This window comes from Callithrix jacchus, chromosome 9, assembly GCF_049354715.1.
Source record: "Callithrix jacchus isolate 240 chromosome 9, calJac240_pri, whole genome shotgun sequence".
NCBI classification, from domain to species: Eukaryota; Metazoa; Chordata; class Mammalia; order Primates; family Cebidae; genus Callithrix; species Callithrix jacchus.
This window is the reverse complement of record NC_133510.1, coordinates 19205833-19228734: the sequence shown is the minus strand read 5'-3', so window position 1 is coordinate 19228734 and position 22902 is coordinate 19205833. Positions and strand designations below refer to the sequence as shown.

Genomic DNA, 22902 nt, shown 5'->3' with positions numbered 1-22902 from the left:
GAATATAGTGACCTCTGAAGGTTCTTCCCATCCCATTAGTGTAGTCTGTCCCCCTAATGGTTAAAGAATGAGCGTACCAGACCCCAAGGCATATCTAAGAATGAGAAGCCTGAGCTCTAAGCACTCCACAATGTTTGTACATTCAGAAAATGCTAAGCCCTTAGGGCTCTGTTGACAAGTCTGGAATCTCAAATGGACTCTTTTTGTTATCTGCTTATTTAAAACACATAAGCTTTTGTTCCTCTAGTCATCCAGAAAGTAATCCCTATTATAATCCTGTCTCAGAAATTCAATGATCTCCCTTGGACCCTTCCTCCAGATTCTTTTTTTTTTTTTTAATTGTACTTTAGGTCCTGGGGTCATGTGCAGATCACACAGGATTGTTGCATAGGTACATACAAGGCAAGGTGGTTTGCTGCTTTCATCCCCCCATCACTTATTTCTCCCCACGTTATCCCTCCCCACCCTCCACACCCCCCACTGTCCCTCCCTTAGCCCTCCCAAACTGACCACAGTGTATGATGCTACCCTCCCTGTGTCCACGTGTTCTAATTGTTCAACACCCGCCTATGAGTGAGAACATGTGGTGTTTGGTTTGCTGTTCTTGTGTCAGTTTGCTGAGAATGATGGTTTCCAGATTCACCCATGTCCCTATGAAAGACATGAACTCATCATTTTTTGTGGCTGTGTAGTATTCTATGGTGTATATGTGCCACATTTTCTTTATCCAGTCTATTGTTGATGGACATTTGGGTTGGTTTCAGGTCTTTGCTATTGTAAACAGTGCTGAAATAAACATATGTGTGCATGTGTCTTTAAAATAGAACAATTTATAATTATTTGGGTATATACCCATTAACGGGATTGCTGAGTCAAATGGAATTTCTATGTCTAGGTCCTTGGGGAATCACCACACTGTCTTCCACAATGGTTGCACTAACTTGCACTCTCTCCAACAGTGTAAAAGTGTTCCTATTTCTCCACATCCTCTCCAGCATCTGTTGTCTCCTGATTTTTTAATGATCGTCATTCTAACTGGCGTGAGATGGTATCTCAATGTGGTTTTGATTTGCATTTCTCTAATGACCAGTGATGATGAGCATTTTTTCATGTTTTTTGGCCTCATAGATATCTTCTTTTGTAAAGTGTCTGTTCATATCCTTTGCCCACTTTTGAATGGATTTGTTTGTTTTCTTTTTTCTTGTAAATCTTTTTTAGTTCTTTGTAGATTCTGGATATCAGCCCTTTGTCAGATGGGTAGATTGCAAAAATTTTTTTCCCATTCTGTTGGTTGCTGGTTTGCTCTAATGATTGTTTCCTTTGCTGTACAGAAGCTCTGGAGTTTGATTAGGTCCCATTTGTCTATGGCTTTTGTTGCCATTGCTTTTGGTTTTTTTTTTTCCATGAAGTCCTTGCCTATGCTTATGCTTATGTCCTGAATGGTTTTGCCTAGGTTTTCTTCTAGGCTTTTTATGGTGTTAGGTCTTATATTTAGATCTGTAATCCAGCTGGCATTAATTTTAGTGTAAGGTATCAGGAAGGGGTCCAGTTTCTGCTTTCTGCACATTGCTAGCCGCTTTTCCCAACACCATTTATTAAACAGGAAATCGTTTCCCCATTGCTTGTTTTTCTCAGATTTGTCAAAGATCAGATGATTGTAGATGTGTGGTGTTGCTTCTGGGGACTCTGTTCTGTTCCTTTGGTCTATGTCTCTGTTTTGGTACCACTACCATGCTGTTTTGATTACTGTGGCCTTATAGTATAGTTTGAAGTCAGGCAGCATGATGCCTCCAGCTTTGGTCTTCTTGCTTAGGATTCTTTTGGCTATGCAGGCTCTCTTTTGGTTCCTTATAAAGTTTGAAGTGGTTTTTTTCCCATTCTGTGAAGAAGGTTATTGATAGCTTGATGAGGATAGCATTGAATCTATAAATTACTTTGGGCAGTATGGCCATTTTCACAATGTTGATTCTTCCCAATCATAAGCATGGAATGTTTTTCTGTTTGTGTCCTCTCTTATTTCATTGAACAGTGGTTTGTAGTTCTCCTTGAAGAGATCCTTTACATCCTTTGTTAGTTGTATTCCTAGGTATTTTATTTTCTTAGTAGCAATTGTGAATGGGAGTTCACTTTTGATTTGGCTCTTGGTTTGTCTGTTATTGGTATATAGAAATGCTTGTGATTTCTGCACATTGATTTTGTATCCTGAGACTTTGCTGAAGTTGCTTATCAGTTTTAGGAGATTTTGGGCTGAGGTGATGGGGTCTTCTAAATATACAATCATGTCATCTGCAAATAGAGACAATTTGGCTTCCTCTTTTCCTAATTGAATACCCCTTATTTCTTTTTCTTGCCTGATTGCTCTGGCTAAAACTTCCAATCCTATATTGAATAGGAGTGGTGAGAGAGGGCATCCTTGTCTAGTGCCAGATTTCAAAGGGAATGCTTCCAGTTTTTGCCCATTCAGTATGATATTGGCTGTGGGTTTGCCATAAATAGCTTTTATTATTTTGTGATATGTTCTATCAATACCTAATTTATTGAGGGTTTTTAGCATAAAGGGCTGTTGAACTTTGTCAAAGGCCTTCTCTGCATCTATCGAAATAATCATGTGGTTTTTGTCTTTGGTTCTGTTTGTTTGATGGGTTATATTTATAGACTTGCGTATGTTGAAACAGCCTTGCATCCCTCGGATGAAGCCTGCTTGATCATGATGAATAAGCTTTTTGATTTGATGTTGCACTCTCTTTGCCAGTATTTTATTGAAGACTTTTGCGTCAATGTTCATCATGGATATTGGCCTGAAGTTTTCTTTTTTAGTTGCATCTCTGTGCAGTTTTGGTACTAGGATGATGTTGGTCTCATAAAATGAGTTGGGGAGGATTCCCTCTTTTTGCATTGTTTGGAATAGTTTCAGAAGGAACGGTACCAGCTCCTTTTTGCATGTCTGGTAGAATTTGGCTGTAAACCCATCTGGACCTGGGCTTTTTTTAGTTGGTAGGCTATTAATTGCTGCCTCAACTTTAGCCCTTGTTATTGGTCTATTCAGGGTTTCAACTTCTTCCCTGTTTAGTCTTGGGAGGGTGCAAGTGCCCAGGAATTTATCCATTTCTTCCAGATTTACTGGTTTGTGTGCATAGAGTTATTTGTAGTAATTTCTGATGTTAGTTTGTATTTCTGTGGAATCAGTGGTGATGTCCCCTTTGTCATTTTTTATTGCATCTATTTGATTCTTCTCTCTTTTCTTTTTTATTAGTCTGGCTAGTGGTTTATCTGTTTTGTTGATCTTTTCAAAAAACCAGCTTCTGGATTTGTTGATTTTTTGAAGGGGTTTCTGTGTTTCTGTCTCCTTCAGTTCTGCTCTGATCTTACTTTTTTCTCGTCTTCTGCTAGCTTTTGAGTTTTTTTTTTATCTTGCTCTTCTAACTCTTTCAATTTTGATGCTAGTCTGTTGATTTTAGACCTTTTCTTGCTCCTCCTGTGGGCATTTATTGCTATGAATTTCCCTCTAAACACTGTTTTAAATGTGTCCCAGAGATTCTGGTATGTTGTGTCTTCATTCTCACTGGTTTTGAAGAACATCTTTATTTCTGTCTTCATTTCATTGCTTATCCAGTCAATTCAGGAGCCAGTTGTTCATTTTCCATGAAGTTGTGCGATTTTGAGTTCTTTTCTTAATCCTGAGTTCTAATTTGATTGCATTGTGGTCTGAGAGATTGTTTGTTATGATTTGCATTCTTTTGCATTTGCTGAGAAGCAATTTACTTCCAATTATGCGGTCGATTTTAGAGTAAGTGAGATGTGGTGCTGAGAAGAATGTATATTCTGTGGATTTGGGGTTGTGAGTCCTGTAAATGTCTATTAAGTTTGCTTGGTCCAGATCTGCGTTCAAGTCCTGGATTTCCTTGTTGTTTTCTGTCTTGTTGATCTGTCTAATATTGACAGTGGAGTGTTAAAGTCTCCCACTATTATTGTGTGGGAGTCTAAGTCTCTTTGGGTGCTCCAGTATTGGGTGCATATATATTTAGAAATAGTTAGCTCTTCTTCTTGTATTGGTCTTTTTACCATTATGCAATGCCCTTCATTGTCTCTTTTGATTTTTTTTGGTTCAAAGTCCATTTTATCAGAGACTAGGATTGCCACCCCTGCTGTTTTTTTGCTCTCCATTTGCTTTGTAAATCTCCTTCCATCCCTTTATTTTGAGCCTCTTTGTGTCTTTGCACATGAGATGGGTCTTCTGAATACAGAACACCAATGGTTCTTGGCTTTTTATCCAATTTGCCAGTCTGTGTCTTTCAATTGGGGCATTTAGTCCACTTACATTTAATGTTAATGTTGTTATGTGTGAATGTGATCCTGCCATTTTATTACTGGTTGGTTGTTTTGCCCTTTGGTTGGTGTAATTTCTTCATTGTATCATTGATCTTTATTATTTGGTTCTTTTTTGCAGTGGCTGGTACTGGTTTTTCCTTTCTGTGTTTAGTGCTTCCTTCAGGAGCTCTTGTAGGGCAGGTCTGGTAGTGACCTGCAATTGCTTGTCTGTAAAGGATTTTATTTCTCCATCACTTATGAAGCTTAGTTTGGCTGGATATGAAACTCTGGGTTGAAAGTTTTTTCTTTAAGGATGTTGAATATAGGCCCCCACTCTCTTCTGGCTTGTAGGGTTTCTGCTGAGAGATCCACTGTGAGTCTGATGTGCTCCCCTTTGTGGGTGACCTGACCTTTCTCTCTGGCTCTCCTTAGCATTTTTTCCTTCATTTCAAACCTGGTGAATCTGATGATTATGTGCCTTGGGGTTGCTCTTCTAGAGGAGTATTGTTGTGGTGTTCTCTGTATTTCCTGTATTCGAATGTTGGCCTGCCTTGCTGGGATGGGGAAGTTCTGGAAAATATACTGAAGAGTGTTTTCCAGCTTGAATTTATTCTTCCCATCAAATTTATTCTTCCCTATTCTACCGATCAAGCGTAGATTAGGTCTTTTCACATAATCCCATATTTCTTGAGGCTTTGTTCATTTCTTTTCCCCCGTTCTCTTTTCTTGCCTTTGCATTTTATTTCATTGAATTGATCTTCAATATCTGGTATCCTTTCCTCTGCTTGATCTATTCAGCTATTGAAACTTGTGTATGTTTCTCGAAGTTCTTCTGTTCTGTTTTTCAGCTCCATCAAGTCGTTTATGTTCTTCTCTAAGCTGATTATTCTGGTTAGCATTTCGTCTAACCTTTTCTCAAGGTTTTTAGTTTCTTTGCATTGAGATAGAACATGTTCCTTTAACTCAGAGAAGTTTGCAATTACCCACCTTCTGAAGCCTGCTTCTGTCAGTTCATCAAATTCATTCTCCATCCAGCTTTGTTTCCTTGCTGGTAAGGAGTTGTGATTTCGTGGTGCGGGAGAGGCGTTCTGGTTTTTGATGGTTTCATTCTTCTTGCGCTGGTTTGTTACCATCTTGTTGGATTTATATAGCTTTGATCTCAGGTAGCTTCTTGGGGAGGCAGCCTTTCCTTTGTCTGCCTGCAGAGGTGCTGCTGGCCTGCCACAGATTCAGTGGAGCTGCTACGTCTTTCATTTACTCAGCAAAATTAGGCCGGTTTCTGCAATGGCTGCTGCCCTTCCCCCTACAGAGCTCGATCATTCCTGGTCACTCTCTAACTGATGTTCTGGGTGCGGAACTCTGGAGTGAGAGTTTTTTAGCCTCTGGGCTTTGCTCAGGGGGCCTGTCCTGCTGTATGGGCTGTTTCCCTGTTTTCAGTTCCCCTTTTTTCTTGCGGGGCGGATGGCTCCATCCAGCCAGCTTTCTGGCTTTCGAGTCAGCCAGTGCTTCCTCCTAGATCTATGCTGACAGCCCTGGCACTGGCCAAAGTTGCTGTTCTGCCCTGTTCAGGCAGCTCGCTAAGTCTTTTCAGCCCAGCAAAGATCTCCGGTTCTGTGGGTTGTAGAAGGCTTGGGAGGAGCACTGTATCCAAACCGAAGTCCCAGAGGGGGAGATCCCCCCATCCTCCAGTCTATTGCACACACCTCCCGGGTGGGGCAGTGCCCTTCCTTGCCTCAACCTGCCCTGTTTGGTTTATACCCACTGTCCAACCAGACCCACAAAATAAACCTGGTACCTCGTTGGGAATTGTGGAGACACTCGGTTTCTGCATCTCTCTTGCTGGGAGCTGCTTTCCGGAGCTGCCTCTTATTCGGCCATCTTGGAATGCCCCCTCCCCCAGCTTCTTAAATGTAACCAGAATTTTGAAGCCCTTGGGCTATTTCTGTAGGTGATGAGATGAATTTCTTGTCATTCACAGTCATGAGAGCAGATCTTATTTTTCTTGGTCATGTGCTGTTAAACCCTAACAGAAAGGGAAGTGCATCAGTGATTGTATGTTTACTGATTCATTTATTTGGAGTAAAAGCCAGATAATTGTTTTGAAGGGTGAAGGGCCCCCAGTCTCTCCTGCTCTCTGGAAATGTGAACCAGGTAGAAATCACCGTGGCAGGGAAATACATGAGGCAGTTTCCTCTCAGAGACCAGGCATTAAAGCCCTTGTGGTCGCATTCGAGTTGGCTCCCGAAATGGCAAGTCTGAGCCTCTGGGTTCAGGAGAAATGTCTGTGGACTGGTGTGGATCCTGTCTTAATCTCCGTGACTACTTTCTGACTCTGCATCAGCTCTAACTGGGGAGAGCTTCTATTTGTGGACACTTACCTCACTGACTTTGTCTCTACTGAGAATTTTGGATTCTTCCTTGAACCCTCACCATTTCTCTTTGGAATTACTGCGAATGCACCCTAAGTTGTCTCCCTGCTTTTTTAATTTTACTCCTCCTACCTTACCTTCTTGCTTTTTAGAATGGTTTTTAAAAAATGCAAACCATGGCTTATGCCTGTAATAGCACATTGGGAAGCTGAGGCGGGCAGATCATGAGGTCAGGAGTTTGAGACCAGCCTGACCAACATGGTAAAACCCCATCTCTACTAAAAATACAAAAATTAGCTGGGCACGGTGGTGCATGCCTGTAATCCCAGCTACTCAGGAGGCTGAGGCGGGAGAATTGCCTGAACCCAGGAGGCGGAGGTTGCGGTGAGCCGAGATCGCGCCATTGTACTCCGGCCTGGGTAACAAGAGCGAAACTCCATCTCAAAAAAAAAAAAAAAAAAAAAAAATACAAAAATTAGCCGAGCATGTGGTATGTGCCTGTAATCCCAGCTACTCAGGAGGCTGAGGCAGGAGAATCACCTGAACCCAGGAGGTGGAGGCTGCAGTGAGCTGATATCATGCCGCTGCAGTTCAGCCTGGGTGGAAGAGTGAGATTTCATCTCAAAAAAAAATAAAAAATGCAAACCAGACTGCATCCATTTTTCTACTTAATATCCTTCAATGCTTCTGACTTCTTTTCAGATAAAGTTCACATCGCCCGGTGCAGCAGATGAGGGCATCCCCAAGCTGGCTCTCATTTTGCGTCTTCTTGCAGGCCCTCGTGTGTGCCTGGGTATCTCACACTCCCGTGTCCAATCTCAATCTGCCTATGCCATGCCGCCTACCTATGAATTCCTGCTGAGTGTTTCAGGCTCAGATACCTTTGCTCTTGGCACCATTTTCTCATCCTCCCATCCCCAGTTTGTCTCTTCCCCTCTTTTCCCGTACCTGCACACTTTCAAAATGTGAGTGCTTTGGAGACAGGGGCGGTATCTTATTCCTCTCTAGTCACAACACTCAGCATGGGTACTAGAACCTAATAACTCAATGAAATAATTATTCAGTGAATGGCCCCTTAAGTCCTTTTTCTTCATTGGTAGAGAAATAGAAGCCTTGCTTCTTTTGATTCCATGACATGTGGGCCACCTTCTTCATGGTGGAAATATTTGTGTATTTTTTAAATTTAGTTTCCCAAGACCAAAGTGAACCATGTTATTATCAGGGTTTTCCTCAAAGAAAAGTCACCTCTGATTTTAATTTATTCCTCTCACTTAAGGGATCAAGTCATTAGTGTGAGTGGACAGGGTGGGATGCTCTCTTTCAGACTTGGCCTGACCTCAACTCCAAGGCCACATCCCTCCCTCTGCGGTGACACCCAGTCCTGCCCTTCCCTGGGACAGTGCTGTGGTGTCTGCCTGCTGCCAGGCACTGGGGACACAGAGACAACAGACATGGCCTGTGGCTTCCAGAGTTTCAGGGTCTGGTGTCAGAGAGAGATATATGGAGGAGCTCAGGGAACTTCACCTCAAAGTGTGACACTCTGGCATAGTAAGTATTTTGATTTAAAGATCCTAGAGATGCACAGATGCTAGAAGAGATTGTTCTCCTACCTACGTAAAGACCAGACAGACTCACCAAGGAGAACAATCTCTCCCACTCTTCTCTCCATCCTCTACCTCTCCCGAAACACAGGCTGAATTTCCCTTAGCTACCTAAAAGTCTGGACCTACCGAAGGAAAGACTTTACCTCTAATCCCTTCCCTGAGTTTTCATGAACTGAACCCATATTGCAGGAAAGAAGACTAAAGTCGGCCAACAAACCGGGACAGACTTTTGTCACAAATCATTGTCTGATCTGCAGACCCAACAGACTTGGCCCAAACCACTGCATGTTCTTTAAGCCCATGAAATCCCCCTGCTGAAATCATCGCACTTCTTCACTCCCTTTCCCCTAAGAAGCAGGGTATGTAAGCACCTGTACTGCATTGGGATACTGGGCAGTCACTCTGATTTTCCCCATGTGTAGAGCAGTAATAAATGGGTAGTTTTCGTTTTGTTTTGAGACACAGTTTCACTCTTGTTGCCCAGGCTGGAGTGTAATGGCACAATCTCGGCTCACTGCAACCTCTGCCTCTTGGGTTCAAACAATTCTCCTGCCTTAGCCTCCTGAGTAGCTGGGACTACAGGCACCTGCAACCACACCCTGCTAATTTTTGTATTTTTAGTAGAGATGGGGTTTCACCATGGCTAAGTCTTGAACTCCTGATCTCAGGTGATCTGCCCTGCTTGGCCTCCCAAAGTGCTGGGTTTATAGGTGTGAGCCACAGTGCCTGGCCGGTAGTTTTTTCTCTTATTAATCTGCCTTATTGTGAGTTGATTTTCAGCAAACCTTGCAAGGACAAAGGAGAAATTCCATTGGCCCACATATGGCCAAACAGACAGTTACAAGGAAGGACCTTACTACTCTGGAAAACGGTTTGCCTGGCGATGCTTGCTGCAGAGGCTAGGCCTTGGCAACTTCCAGCTGACCAGCAGAGAGGTGTTCTCAACAGTCGCCTGTTCTCCTCATTCTTTTGGCCTCGTCTTTGGGTTTTAGAAACCACCTACTGAGGCCAAGCAAACTCTGAACAGGAGGCTCTTCTCCCTCTCACTGCCCCAGGCTTGCCTCAAGACTTCAGACAAGGCAGGAAAGGGCCCAGAGGAGAATCCATTTCAGGGGAGACATTCCGAAGGCTTTCTGCCTGTGGGCTTCATCCCCTTAAATCCTTTCTGAGTTCTCTGCCGCATAACTGGCCCCACCATCCTCCAGGCCACTGGCTGAGAAATCTAGCATCACTGCTCATTCTCCGTTCTGTCTCCACAGGCCTCCCATCCAGTGGGTTTGCTGTGTCGAGGATCTTTCCTCTAGGCTAAGAAATCTAGCATCACTGCTCATTCTCCATCTGTCTCCACATACCTCCCATCCAGTGGGTTTGCTGTGTCGAGGATCTTTCCTCTAGGCTAAGAAATCTAGCATCACTGCTCATTCTCCATCTGTCTCCACATACCTCCCATCCAGTGGGTTTGCTGTGTCGAGGATCTTTCCTCTAGAGCTGAGGCGTCCAATCATCTGGCTTCCCTGGGCTACACTGTAAGAAGAATTGCCTTGGGCCACGCATAAATACAGTAACGCTAATGATAGCTGATGAGCAAAACAAATTGCAAAGGAAGATCTCACAACGTTTTAAGAAAGTTTACGAATTTGTGTTGAGCCACATTCAAAGCTGTTCTGGGCTGCATGCTGTGCGGCCTGTGGGCCAGGGGTTGGACAAGCTTGCTCTAGAGTATCTTCGGAATCTGCTCTATCTGCTCTGCCTCCTCTCTGGTGCTTTTTTTTTTTCAAGAAAAAAAACAAACAAACAAACTACATCCTTAATACAGCCACTTGTAGCCACCACCATCTCTCCTCTGCCTCATGTATTCTTTCTGAGGTGTAGTGTTGGTCATATCCCTCCACTGTCCAAAACCATCAGGGCTCCTGGGCCCCTAGTGAGGCTCTCCCAGAGCATGTTTCCCCTTTATTTAATCCTGGGTCCTTCTGCATGTCCTGTGGTCCAGGAAACTGAATCCTCCGCACCCTGCAGCTCCCTCCCGTCCTGTCCTGAGTGCCCTCCTGGCCCTGGACCTGCCTGCGCCTTCTCCTGCAGGTATGCAAAGGGCTCTCTCCTGTCACCTGCTCCTCCCCCCTCTCCCCTCCCTCTGCCCCACAGGATTTCAGACAAGCTGTCTCCTAAAAGAGAGATGCCTTTGGTAATTAATTTTCCGAAGGAGAGATTCTTCAAATTGCAGGGCCTTGCCCAGTGCCCTCCTAGGGCGTGGGCACTTAAACCTTGTTGTGTAAGCCTGTGAAGGGGAAACTGAATAAATGAGCGAATCATTGATGTCTCCAGCTTTCTCTTAGCTAGGCTAACAGAATCTCACTTTGCAGTGACGCTGAGCTGCGGTCAATTCTCATTTATTTATGTGCTGATAATCCAGTGAGTGGATTATCAACAGAGGTGGTTATCCTTGTTTCTTTCTCTTCCTCCTTCCCTGTCCCCCTCTCCTGCCACCCCTTTCCTTCCTCTGCTTCCTCCCCTCCCCCACGCTAGGCCTATTAAGCACTCCTTTCTAGCAAATAAGCCAGGGAAATAAGAGAAGGTGTAATGTGAACCCACCCGTGCAGTTCATAGATAGCAGCTCTGGGAAATAGCTTCGTGGGAGAGAAGACTGAAGTCCACAGCAGATGTCAAAACCTCATTGGGGGCAATAGTTTCTGCCATCTCCGTGGATAACTAAAACTTGGTCACCGTATCACGACTTCTGATTTCTCTGCACCCTTGTCTTTGAAGTAAAAGCCCTTTCACATCTGTTGCCTCTTTTATCTTTAAATGATCAGTGTAGGCAGGGCGAGCGCCTTTCCTTCCCATGTTCCCAGAGTGTCAGGTGAGAGTCGGGTGCACATCCGGCTCTGCTTCTGTTTAGCAGTGCGGCCTTGAGTGTGATGTCCTATCATCTCCCTGGGCTTCCCTTTCTTCCTGGAAACTATAAAGCAATAGACCAGAGAAGGAGGTTTCCCCTGCAGTGATGCAACCCACTGGTCTATGGTCAAACCCAATTGTGCAGTGTGCCACAAGTAATGCACTACTGCCAATGTTTTAGAAAGATAAGGCAAAACAGAGTCAGGGTCACCCTCTCTTTCTTAGATTTCTAGATGATTTTGAGCAAGAGAAGTTTCAGCATGCACAAATGGAAGTGCATGTCTTCATTTTTCGTTGAGTGTCTTGACAGGAATAATAAGTTTCAAACCAGGGAACCGGGTGACATGCAGGGACCCTTTCAGTGATGACATCCTAGTTCATACGTCTTGGTTGAACAATGCACCTTGAAGCCAAGAGGTCCAGGGGTGACATGAGTTGACTAAGGTCACCCAGATGACTCACTATCGGAATTGAGCCTAGAGCCCCCTTCCAGACCCTCCTATGGGAGACCTTCTTCAAGACCCATAGGAACTTGGGCTTCCATGGAAGAATGGAATGGAGTGAGGTTTCCTCCTTCCTTCCCAACTGGCCAGAACTCTCCAGTTCCAGAAGGGCCTGTGTCTTGGACTTTGAACAAAAATGAGAGCAATGAAACCAAAGCTGCCCACTGCCTCTGGTGTGCCTGACATGGTGATCCCCAGCCCTGCTCTCAGCTGTCAGCCTACTTCCCTGAGATCTCCAGGACCACCCAAGCAGACAGGAAGTACACTGAGCCCACTCCGGCCTGTCAGTAGGAATGGTGGGGCAGGTCGTCAGCTGAGGGAGGCAGCAGGGGGAGATGTATTATATTTACATTTTTCTAAATTGAGCTGGAACCTGGGCTGGGACCCAGCAGGCTTGGGGGAGGGGCTGAGAGGTGAAGGGAGGCTGGAATCAGCCTGAGGAGGGGTTTGGGGGCCCAGAGCCCCTCGAGCCCCCTCTGGGCCGGTGGGTGTGGGGATGGGCTGGCTCCAGACAAAGGGAAACCTGAGAGTGAGGGATTAGGCTGGAGAAACCTGGGAGGGGAGCAGCGGGCTTTCGAGGGAATCTCCAATATCAAACCTTTTCCTGAAGAGCTTACTAAGAAGGACTTCAGGAATCGTCTCCCACTCCCCCATCTCGGAGGGGAGGAAAGAAAGCTGGCCCAGGAGTTTACCATGACATTAATCATCACTGTCCCTGATCCCAAAGTGGGGCTTCAAAGCTGCATTGCCACAGCCCTGTCATGGGCTTTTCCTCAGGGCCTGATGAAAGGAAATTCTTCATTTGCTTTAAGAGCTGCAAGCTTCCATTCTCTGGACACTTGCAGCCATTTGACTTTTCCTCGAGAGCAGAAAGATGTGGGTCCAAGTTTAATCCCATAAGAGTTTAGTGACAAGTTCCAAAAGAATCTCTTGGTAAAGTTTTATCACCATTTTTATTCAGATAAATAAATGATGTGATTGTTAGTTCTTCTCACCTGAAGACCAGTGGCCCAGGGTCACGATACCCACTAAATTGTGATGGAAGCTTCTTGAGGGTGGGATTTGTGTCCTATTGATTCACAGCAGTCAACCACGAGGCCTGGCGTACAGTAAGTGCTCCATAAATGTTTGCTTAAGAAGGAAGAATGTAAAAAGTGCAGCTGGGCATGGTGGCTGAAGCCTGTAATCCCAGCACTTTGGGAGGTCGAGGTGGGTGGATCACGAGGTCAAGAGATCGAGACCATCCTGGTCAACATGGTGAAACCCCGTCTCTACCAAAGATACAAAAAATTAGCTGGGCATGGTGGCGCACGCCCTGTAGTCCTAGCTACTCGGGAGGCTGAGGCAGGAGAATTGCCTGAACCCAGGAGGCAGAGGTTGCGGTGAGCCGAGATCGCGCTATTGCACTCCAGCCTGGGTACAAGAGCGAAACTCCGTCTCAAAAAAAAGAAAGTTCTCCTGTAGTGAGGACCTTCTGGGCGGGTGGGTGTCAGTTGGACCCTACAGACATTACCTTTCATTGAAACTCTCCAGATAGCCTTGTGGTATTGATTTAGTTGGGACAACCTATTCCACCCCTTGCAGTGCAAAGTCTCCTTATTTTGAAGTGCTGGTAATTAGAGAATGCTGTCATCCTTAGAGCAGGTCTCCTACAGCAGCATAAATTGATGAACTTATGAAATTTTCTGGGTAGTTCAGGCAAACTACCCCATATATTAGACAACTACCGCTAAAATAATGCTTTAGAGTGAATACTCCAAAGTCCCAGTGACTTAAAACTGAGACAGAGAATCAAGAACAATGAAAATGACAGGCTCTGGTACCGAGTTCCCTGCCTGACAATGATCAGGTGAAAGTGGCCACTTATGAAAGGAGTAGAATGGCCTGAGCTTCAGGTGGAGGAGAAACTTAGGTGACACCACATTGTTTTCAACTCTGATATTCTTTGGTCGTGGATGGTGAAGACTTCAATGGTTAATTTCCAAATTTCCACAGAGGTTGTATGCAAGTGACGCAGATTTTCTGGAATATCTAAGAAACCATGAGCACTGAGGCCCACATATTCTGTCACAGAGAACTCCAACGTGTGTGTGCTACAAGCCAATGTCTCAAAGAACCAGGAAATTCCTTTCCCTGGGGCATCCTGTTTACATACACTGAGTCATTCCACTGGATAATAAGGCTCCTACTGTTTTCTCCAAATGGCACTTAAACACAATTGAGGCAGCACCCAGGGGCTGGTTCCAGCATTTCTGGGAAGTAGGTTGAGTCCCGTCATCTCTCTCCTTTGCTGCCGAGGCACACATTGCTTGGTGTTACCTGCGCCAGACTCCCTCCCCATGCATTCTTAAGAAAAAGAGCTGAAGTGTGTCTGGACACCACAGCTCTCAGTGTACCACAGACAGCTTCTGGGATGCAGCAGATGCCTAGTCAGTGCTTGAGGAGGGAAGGAAGGAACAGAGAGAAGGCAGTGTTTTAGTTTAAAACTGATGGAGACCGATACTGTTGCCCCATTTCTGTTCTTGCTCTAACAACCAGGAAGCTCAGGGTAAACTTAGTTGCTCAAACATAGCTACATTGTGGTTCCCCAAGTGTGCTCGTTTGTTTTGTCCTCTTTTCTGTGCTCTTTATTTCCTTTTTCTAAAATCCTATAAGCCTAATTTTATTTTCATTTTGTTCACTTTTCCACAAACCTTTTGGGAAGAGGTAGAGGAAAAAGAATAAAGCAAAGAAAGCTCCTCAGGAATGATTTGTTGCTCAGGAACTTCCTTCCAATCATGAGTGGTTTTATTGTCCTTCTAACCCACACTGCCTTACCACAGCCCACATGAGAGGATGGAGGGTTAGGATGAACGAATAACTGTCCTTCGCACTCCTGTCTCGCAGGTGGATAATGTAAACAAGAGTGAGAAAGCCAGGGCCATTCATTTGTTCTTTCTGTAAATATTTACTGGAAATTCACCAGTGTGTGCTCTAGGAAGTGAATCAGTAGATCTAGCCAATTCAAGTCTTTTTAGTTTTGCTGTGGGGGCTAGAGAAAAAGCAGGGACTGAGTCTGCTATAAACACAAAGAAATGAAAACTCAGAGCCAAATGTGCCTTGCTGATCTGTCCCAGTGTTGCATTGCTTTGCATGCAGTAATCTCTTAATACCTAAGCTGTGACTTCAAGCTTGTCCCTTCCTGTTGTGACTTCCCAGGCTCTCTGAATTAGACCCGATCCATTGTGTAAACCCCCAGGTGACTCCATGCAGATTGAAAGGGAATTCCACATATTGTCTTTATTTCCTAAGTAGTTTGTTTATGACTTTGGATCAGTGAATTTGCAGGAACCACCTTAACTACCAACCATATGGCAAACCTTCATATACCTCTTCTACTTGTCCTTCACGTGGAGCCCAGTGATGAATGTCGTGAAACCTCCGTGGGTCTGCTGGTGAGAGTCAGTTACCCCTGCCCAGCACTTTACAGCACTGTTAATGCTGGCATTTTGTTCTCACCACGTGAGGCTGTCAAGGATTGTTTCCATGCCCATCTTTCCCACAGCATACTCAGCCCTTGGAAGGATGCCACAGTAATCTGCTCATCTTTGTTTTCCTAGGAATGCACATGGTCTCCAGTACATAGGATATGCTCAATAAATGCTTGTTGAATGAATGCATGAGTGAGTGGTTGGGGAGTGATGGACACTAAGAACTCTCTTACGTTTCCGCCAAGGTTTTGCCATTTTCCTAAGAGGTGGAGGTCCATGTTGAGGATCTATAATAGCGCATGCCTTTTCTTCTCACTGTCTCTTCCCATGTATGTGTTCAACTGACACTTGCAATTCTTTTTATGCCAGACACTGTCAGCCCAGCGCATAGTTGGGTTCCCTTGCTCTTGGGAAAAGGGGATCCCTGGGCACAGCCTTAAAATACAGTCTGATGAAATAAACAGTGATGACCTTCCTCTGCTGTGATCTTACATAAGTATTTATTAATGGGCTGTTTCTAGCTGCATCTTTCACTCACTGCCTCCTGAGTGAAGAGACAAGCTCATAGCAGTGTGTTCTTCCGTGATTCCCTAGCATTGCTCATTAATGGCTCACAAAAAGGAGGATCCTTTTTTTAAAAAGCATTTCAGTTATTTTTAATTAAAGAGAAACAGCCTTCTCCAAGGGCGACAAAGTAAACCGAAAGTCAGAAGGAAGCTGAGTGTGGGTTTCTCATAAGCTCTTGCTCCAAAACCTGGTAGTGAGGAGATAGGGCCCTCCTGGAGCTCTGGGGAAGGTTGGCGCAGCACAGAGGTTCCTTTGGTTGGGTAGACAAAGCCGCCAGCCCACACATGGTCACTGGGTTGGTTTGAGTGGGGTCTAAGGGGACTGCCACGTGCCAGTCTGTTGACATGATTGACATTAATAATCTTGGGAGACATTAAATTAAGGAATGACACAGGGAGCCAGGAGAGCTACTTATTCGGTTGGATTCTGAATCACAATCAGGAAATAGTCTTTGTCTGGTGCAACCATAATTTCATTTTTCTTGGAGCAAATTCAACAGAAGGTGAGATCATTCTGGGGGTCAATTTTGAGCACATGCTTTGTGCCTTCAGGATGAAGCTGTGCATGTGGCTGGCATACTGTGTGGTTGGTGGGGTTGTCCATGGTGCTCTTGATGGGAATGCCTCCTGTGTTCACCACGATGATTCTCTGCACTCCCCTCTGGTGCTGAAGTTGCTTCATTGTCTCCTCCACCTCTGATGTTTTTGGCCGATCCGGTAGTCCTGCATTGCCAGCACTCAAAAAGGAGGATTCTTAATCCCCCAGTATTCAATTTATTTAAGCAGACTGTGTTGCTTTTATTAAATAATAGAAAGGTTAAAAAAAACTATAATCATTTTTTTAGAATTGGACTCTCCTAACCAACTGTTTGACAGTAACTTCCTTCAAAGTCTTCTGTGCAGAATGCAGCAATAAGAACTGTGATGTAGAGGTGTTAATACTTCATGTCTGCATCTCTTTCACCATCATCAAGGGCAATGCTTTCAGTTCCCAAATTTTCGTTTTTGGCCTTTTGTGTGTGTGTCTGTGTGTGTGTTTCTCAGCTGGTGAAAATCAGTTCAGATTTATGAAACAGATAATCTTTGAGCATCTGCTATGCGATAGGCATCACCAAAGAGGGTGAGCAAGGACTCAGGAAAGAATCAAATGAGGTCCCTGGTCTCAAGGGGCTTTCAATCTAGGGAGCAGGTCAAATAAACAGAGAGGCACATGCAAGGCATTATGGGAGTGAGGAGGAGAGAGGCCCAATGTACCCAGTTCCACCTGGGTGTGCTGGTGGGAAATGGAGGTGGAGGACAGTCTTCATACAGAAGGTGAAGTTTGAGTTGAGCCTGAGAGATGAATAGCATGCTACTCAGCAAACCAGAAAAGAAGGAAAATTACAGTCAGTAGTGGCATGCACCAAGGCTCAGAAGTGTAGAAATCATGGTGGGTGGTGAGTTTGAGGAAGTACACATGGTTTTGGAATGGTTGGGAGGCAGGCAGAGTTGATCTCCAACACACTCGCTAAATGTTTGCCCCAGCACAGAACTGGGTGGGGAGGAAATGGGTCTGCAAAAATAAGTAAGAGTCAGATAACAAGGGGCCTTGAATACTGGGCCAAGGGTCTGGGCTTTATCATCACACTGTGAGAGGGTAGATATGCTTATTGAAAATGTTTAAGTAAATGGATAAAAAGTCAGAATTGTGTTCCGTTAAGATCTTCTCCACCAATCCTGGCAAGTCCATTCTATTTTAGCTTCTATACTGTTTGTCTTCTCCAAGCAGATTGTCCTGAAATGTCCTTACTGAATGTGGTCTCTGTTAGTTTAACCCACTCCTCCTTGTTATTCTAACCTAGGCTCAGGAAATCACGGATGCAGGAACCGTCTCCAGCATCAGGCAGTGTAGGGCTGCTGGTTATTCCAGGAGATCCTTGGCTGCTGGAGGGTGAGAAGAGAAAAGCAATGGGGTTTACATGGAGGAGTTTCTAGTCTTTATAAAGATTTGGTTGAGAATCAACTCAAAGATTCCTCCCTAATTGGCTTGGCCAGCTTTGATATGTTATTGGTCAGGCCAAGCTGGCTTCTATTAGGCAGTGCACTGAGGATTTCCGGTGTTGCTCTTATCCTAATGGAGGCTTGCTGCTTTTAGAAACAATTCTTTGTGTTGGCCAAGGCCAGTATCACTGTGTCCTCTGAAGTGAGCCCAGAAGGACTTCCATCTGATACAGCATTTTAAACCTTTGACTGAAAAGATCAAGGCTTGGATTTGGAATTTGCATGCTAGAGAGTTACGGTTTTATGTTTTTATCTCCCCAAAATAAAGCAAAACTTCCTATTTGTTTCTGCCTCTTTGGGCTGCATCTTGGCAATGCTCAGGTTACCCAGTCTGAGCAGGCAGCACCAGAAGCCGTGGGACACCTGCAGAGTGGAACTATTCTTGGCCCATGATACCATGGAATAACACCAGAGGAGGGGACAGGAGGATCCTGTCGCTTCGGGTCCATCATCACCAGCCTTTGCTGAGCCCAGTCTCGTGAGGCCATTCAGTGCTGAACATAGAGACTTATATGGCAAGGGAAAAGAGGAGGGACATTTTGTCTCGGGAGTGGGGTAATTAACAGGAGCTATTAGAGAGCATCCAGCCAGCACTGGAAGATGTTTGTGTTGACAGAAGAGGGGCAACAGAAAGCCCATGTCTGGAGAGTTTGTGAAGGTAAAGAACAAAACCATCAGGGAAGCCCTAGAAGACAGCATTCATGTCTGCCTCAGGAGTTCATATAAAGAGAGAAGAGGAAGTGGATAGTCCCATTTTCCCTATAACCCTGGAAGGAAGTTTGATTTCCAAGCACCACATGTACGAATGTGGTAAGGGCATGCTGTGTATATTTGCAACCTCTCAGAAGTAAACTACCCCTCTCCCTCCCTATCAGTCTCCTTGCCAAACCCTTGCAGAGGCTCTGGGGAGTTTGCGCAATTCTGCTGGAGGAAGTCACTCATGATAAGAGCATTTGCCCTGCTGAACTGAGCTCATTAGAATCAAGAAGACCAACTTAGAACTCCATAAATACACATCCATCCATACACTTAAACATAGACATGCATTTTACAGGTTTTAGAATGCTAGTCTAACATCTGTTTTGCTTTCCTTGTTAATTCCATTCATCCCCACACCCCATCCCTGACTCCAAAGTGAATTCCTCGGCAAAGCCTTATTTAAAAGATGAGAGAGAGCCTGCATTTTGAACTGGGCTCCCAGAGCTGGTTATCGGGGATTTCTCCAACATCCTCCAATCCCCGTTGGCAAATCTGTCTCTTTCAGTGCAAGTGTCTGGCTACCAACTGGCACCTGCTAGTCTCCTAGGGCCTGCTGGAACCTACTGGGCACCAAGGACAATGGCAGTGGATGAGGTATCAGCAAGAGCAGTGACCCACACCTGTGGGCTGAGCAAACTGCCAGATCAAAAGCAGTTGGCCTGCAGAAAGTTCCATGCCTGTTCCCTTTCCTGAAACTTCTACTGTGGTTGCTCTTATCCCTCTGTAGAAATGGAATTTTTTTCCCCATTTGGGGGAAATGTTTTTTCATTCTTTATTTGAACATCCCAGACTCATGAAGCTTGTCTAAGAGAATGAGAATCATAGCCTCACAGCAAGTCAGACTTGGGGGGTATTTAAACCAGTCCCTTCAATTTATCAATGAGGATGCTGATGCCCTTTGAAACAGACAGGGTTGGCCAAAGTTATACCTCTAGTAAATAGTCATACCTCTAGTAAATACTATTTACTGAACATTTATTATGTATCTGATATTGTTCTAAGTATATTTTGTGTATAATATCATTTACCCTTCTGGGACCCCTAATAGGTGGGTATTACTATTATCTTCAATTTACAGTTGAAGTATCTGAGGTACAGAGAAGTTTAATAATTTGCCCTTAGTATGTAGGGAAGTCCTAGTGGACTGTAAGTTTCCAGGACTCTGGGCTGTGTTTCCATCAGTAAATATGTGCTGAACTCCTAGAGGGGATGGGAGGCCTTGCCTTCTCAGTGGGAAATAAAGATGTGTGAGCAAATCAGTTACAGAAGCACACAGTGGTGGCTGCAACAGAGGCCTGAACACAGGGTGGTAGGGTCCAGAGTGGGAGAAATTGGGCTTCACCAAGGAGGTGGCATTTGAGTGATCTTGGGGATGCCTAGAAGCTTGCCAGCTGGAGAGTGGATGCTTGTGCACAAATGAGTGGAAGTGACTAATGTGGCAGGGAACAATCAGGAGATTGAGGGGTTCAGAGGGTGAGAAGGCAGGACCATGGTGATTGCTGGGGAGATGCTGGGAGATGAGGCTAGGCAGGCAGGCTGGAGGCAGATTAGAAAGCACCTGTATGGCGAGCTAGGGAATTTGGATTACATTCAGTGAACAGAGCAGAGCCAACAGGAGTTTTTATAAGCAGGTATATAGTAGAATCATGACAGGAGCTGTGTGCTGGATAGACTCTCTAGCATCCTGGGAGCCTGGTGACAAGAAACCCCATCAGAAGGCTGTCTCAATGGTCCAGGTAGGGCAGGACTCTTTCTGGCTGTCTGATGGGCACGGGCCGCCCCCCCCCCGCCAATCCCGCCGCGCTTTTGCTCACACTGCTTCTGCAGCTTGCAAGCCCTCTTTGACTTAATCCTCATGAAAACTGCATGCCCGTTGCTCAAGACTGTGCTCAGGGGCTCCATGTGGAGATTGCACTCAGTCCATGCCCTGAACAGATGTGTGTTCTCCTCCCTTCGGGTCCTCTCTATCACCAGAATATTCTTTCTTCTTGCTTGGCCCACATAAAACCTTGATGCACATGTTTGCCTACATTTACCTCTCCCCTTTCAGACCCAGCTTCTTACAGCCAGGACCAGACCCTTGCCTCCTTAGATACTTGGTACAGGGTCTGGCGTTCAGCTAGCTCTCCGTAAATGCATGATGGATGAACAAACGTTCTAAACAAAGTCAGTGACTGTAGATGTGGAAAGAGGAGTCCAAATTTGGGAGGTGGTTTTTAAAGCCACATCAAGGGTAGGCAAACTGTGGCCTATGGGCCAGATCCAGCCTGCTTTATTTATTGCTTTTGTAAATAAAGTTTTATTGGAATGCAGCCAAGCCTACTTGTCGACGTGCTGTCTCTGGCTGCTTTTACTCTATAATGGCAGAGTTGAGTCGTTGTGACAAAACCATATGGCCTGCAAATCCAGAAATGTTTATTACTATCTGGCCTTTTACTAAAAAAGTTTACCAACCCCTGAGTTAGATCAGTAGGATTAGTGACGGGCAGTAAAGGGTGAAGGGAGGGGTTAAGAGTTTTTTTTCTCATATCTTCCCACCGTGCCTAATCCAGAGCGTTGCTACCAAGTGATGGCATTGACCAACAGGCCAGCAGGTACTTGGAAAGATGAAATACCGTGTATGTGGCACAGGAGGGAAAGGGAGACTAAGAAGCACCCCACATGGGAAAGAGACCCAAGGGAGAAAGGACAAAGGGCTGTAGCTACAAGCCAGAAGGGACCTGAGTCCTGCTTGTCCCTGCCAAAGCCCTCATGCGGTTCTGTCTCACAGTCATCCAGTTTGGTTTCGTCACCCTCTTCGTGGCCTCCTTTCCCCTGGCACCTGTGTTCGCCCTCCTCAACAATGTCATTGAAGTGCGACTCGATGCAAAGAAGTTTGTTACAGAGCTGAGACGACCGGATGCTGTAAGAACGAAAGACATCGGTATGTGCCCCACTTAGAGGTCCCACCAGGCCCACCATTCTGTCCTCTCGGGCCACCGTCACACCACACCAGGAATCAAGAGGGCTGGGAAAGCCCCCCTTCCCTTTGGGTCCCTCATCCTCAGATTCTGAAGTGCAGAGAGGCCTTCTGAGGCCACAGTATCCACCCTGAGTTGTGCCCCAAGCTTCCAGACAGGGGAGCACCTAAGCCTTTCCAGACGAGCCCATCTGGGGGGCCCAGCAAAGCTGCCTGGTAGTTCACCTGCAAAATATCACCTGGAGCTTCAGCGGTGTCATCACTGGGCCGAGGCAGGAGTGAGCGAGACGCCCTCCCTTCTGTCTTGCAGGAATCTGGTTTGACATTCTCTCTGGAATCGGCAAGTTCTCTGTCATCAGCAATGTAAGTACGTACATCCGTGACACACTCACTCTGTGGGAAGGGCTTCCGGAGAAGCCGAGGTCTTCAAAGTGGGAAGCCGACCTCGCACCTCCCAGTCTTTTCCATCTGAAGCGTTATTGGTGACAGTGCTCAGGTTAACAGCGCACAAATGCCTTGTAACCCATCATGCTGTCGCTGAGGCTGTGCAGGTTTATTTTTAATTCCGTAAAGAGAATGAAAGGTAATTATCCATCAGAATGCGCACCTTGGCCCTGGCAGTCAAAATCAGATCTTTCCTCGGAGCCAAGAGTAATGAGGAAAGAATTCTACATATCTACTCATCTCTTTTCTTTCTTATTCTACTTCCGAGTTAAACAATACCTGGAGCATTGCCCAGGCTGCAATCCCTAATTACGGTTCCTCCAGGTTGTCAGTGCAAAGTCTTAATTATCCCATGGACTCTGGCACTGTGTAGGTTAAGGCAGGACACAGAAGAAGGGTCCCACCTGTAGTGACCTCCTTAACTCCCTTGCCAGACATGTCTACACTGCAGGGGAAATCCTGCTGGGCCCCAGCCAGCTTCTTTTCTACTGTGTTCTATATGGACAGTGGCCAGGCAGGACCTCCTGTCCCACCTCCCAGGAATATATCAGCCAGCTCAGTACACACCAAGAAAGCCACAGCCTTTTTCCCTTGGGAGGCAAACAGAGATTTGGCTCTGACCTGATTTCCTACTGAGATCACATAAAATGGCTGGAGAGGTGTGAGGTGAGGCAGAGACAGTCAGCCCACTGCATTTTGAATGTTGTGATGTAGGCAGTGCACATCTTGAGGCTTAGAAATAAGGTGTAGTTTGGAAAACAGAATGAAGTGAGATGCAGTCTCACCTCCCTGGCCTCTTTAAGACCTGTTTACTTATTTGTCAAACGGGAGATAATAATAATACCCACCAAATAAGATCATTTGGGAAATTAAATGTGATGATGAAAGGACATATAGCAAGTGCCCAGTAAGTTGTAGCTATGATTATGATGTTATTTGTTCTCAAATATGGTTATGGCCATTCACATTCACATACACATTTAGA

At 45.3% G+C, this 22902-nt stretch overlaps 1 protein-coding gene and 1 pseudogene across 3 annotated transcripts in view; one reads left to right on the top strand and one right to left on the bottom strand.

Annotated features, from left to right (window-relative positions):
- ANO2 (anoctamin 2) overlaps nucleotides 1–22902 on the top strand; it is a 371758-nt gene that overhangs the window by 334989 nt on the left and 13867 nt on the right. For all 3 annotated transcript variants that reach the window (XM_017975875.4, XM_054238042.2, XM_054238043.2), the window contains 2 exons: nucleotides 21285–21437; nucleotides 21784–21836. In XM_017975875.4, coding sequence (XP_017831364.4) covers nucleotides 21285–21437; nucleotides 21784–21836 — 206 coding nt within the window. The remainder of the gene's footprint in view (nucleotides 1–21284; nucleotides 21438–21783; nucleotides 21837–22902) is intronic.
- On the bottom strand, nucleotides 16044–18154 carry LOC118144418 (dynein light chain roadblock-type 1 pseudogene; annotated as a pseudogene).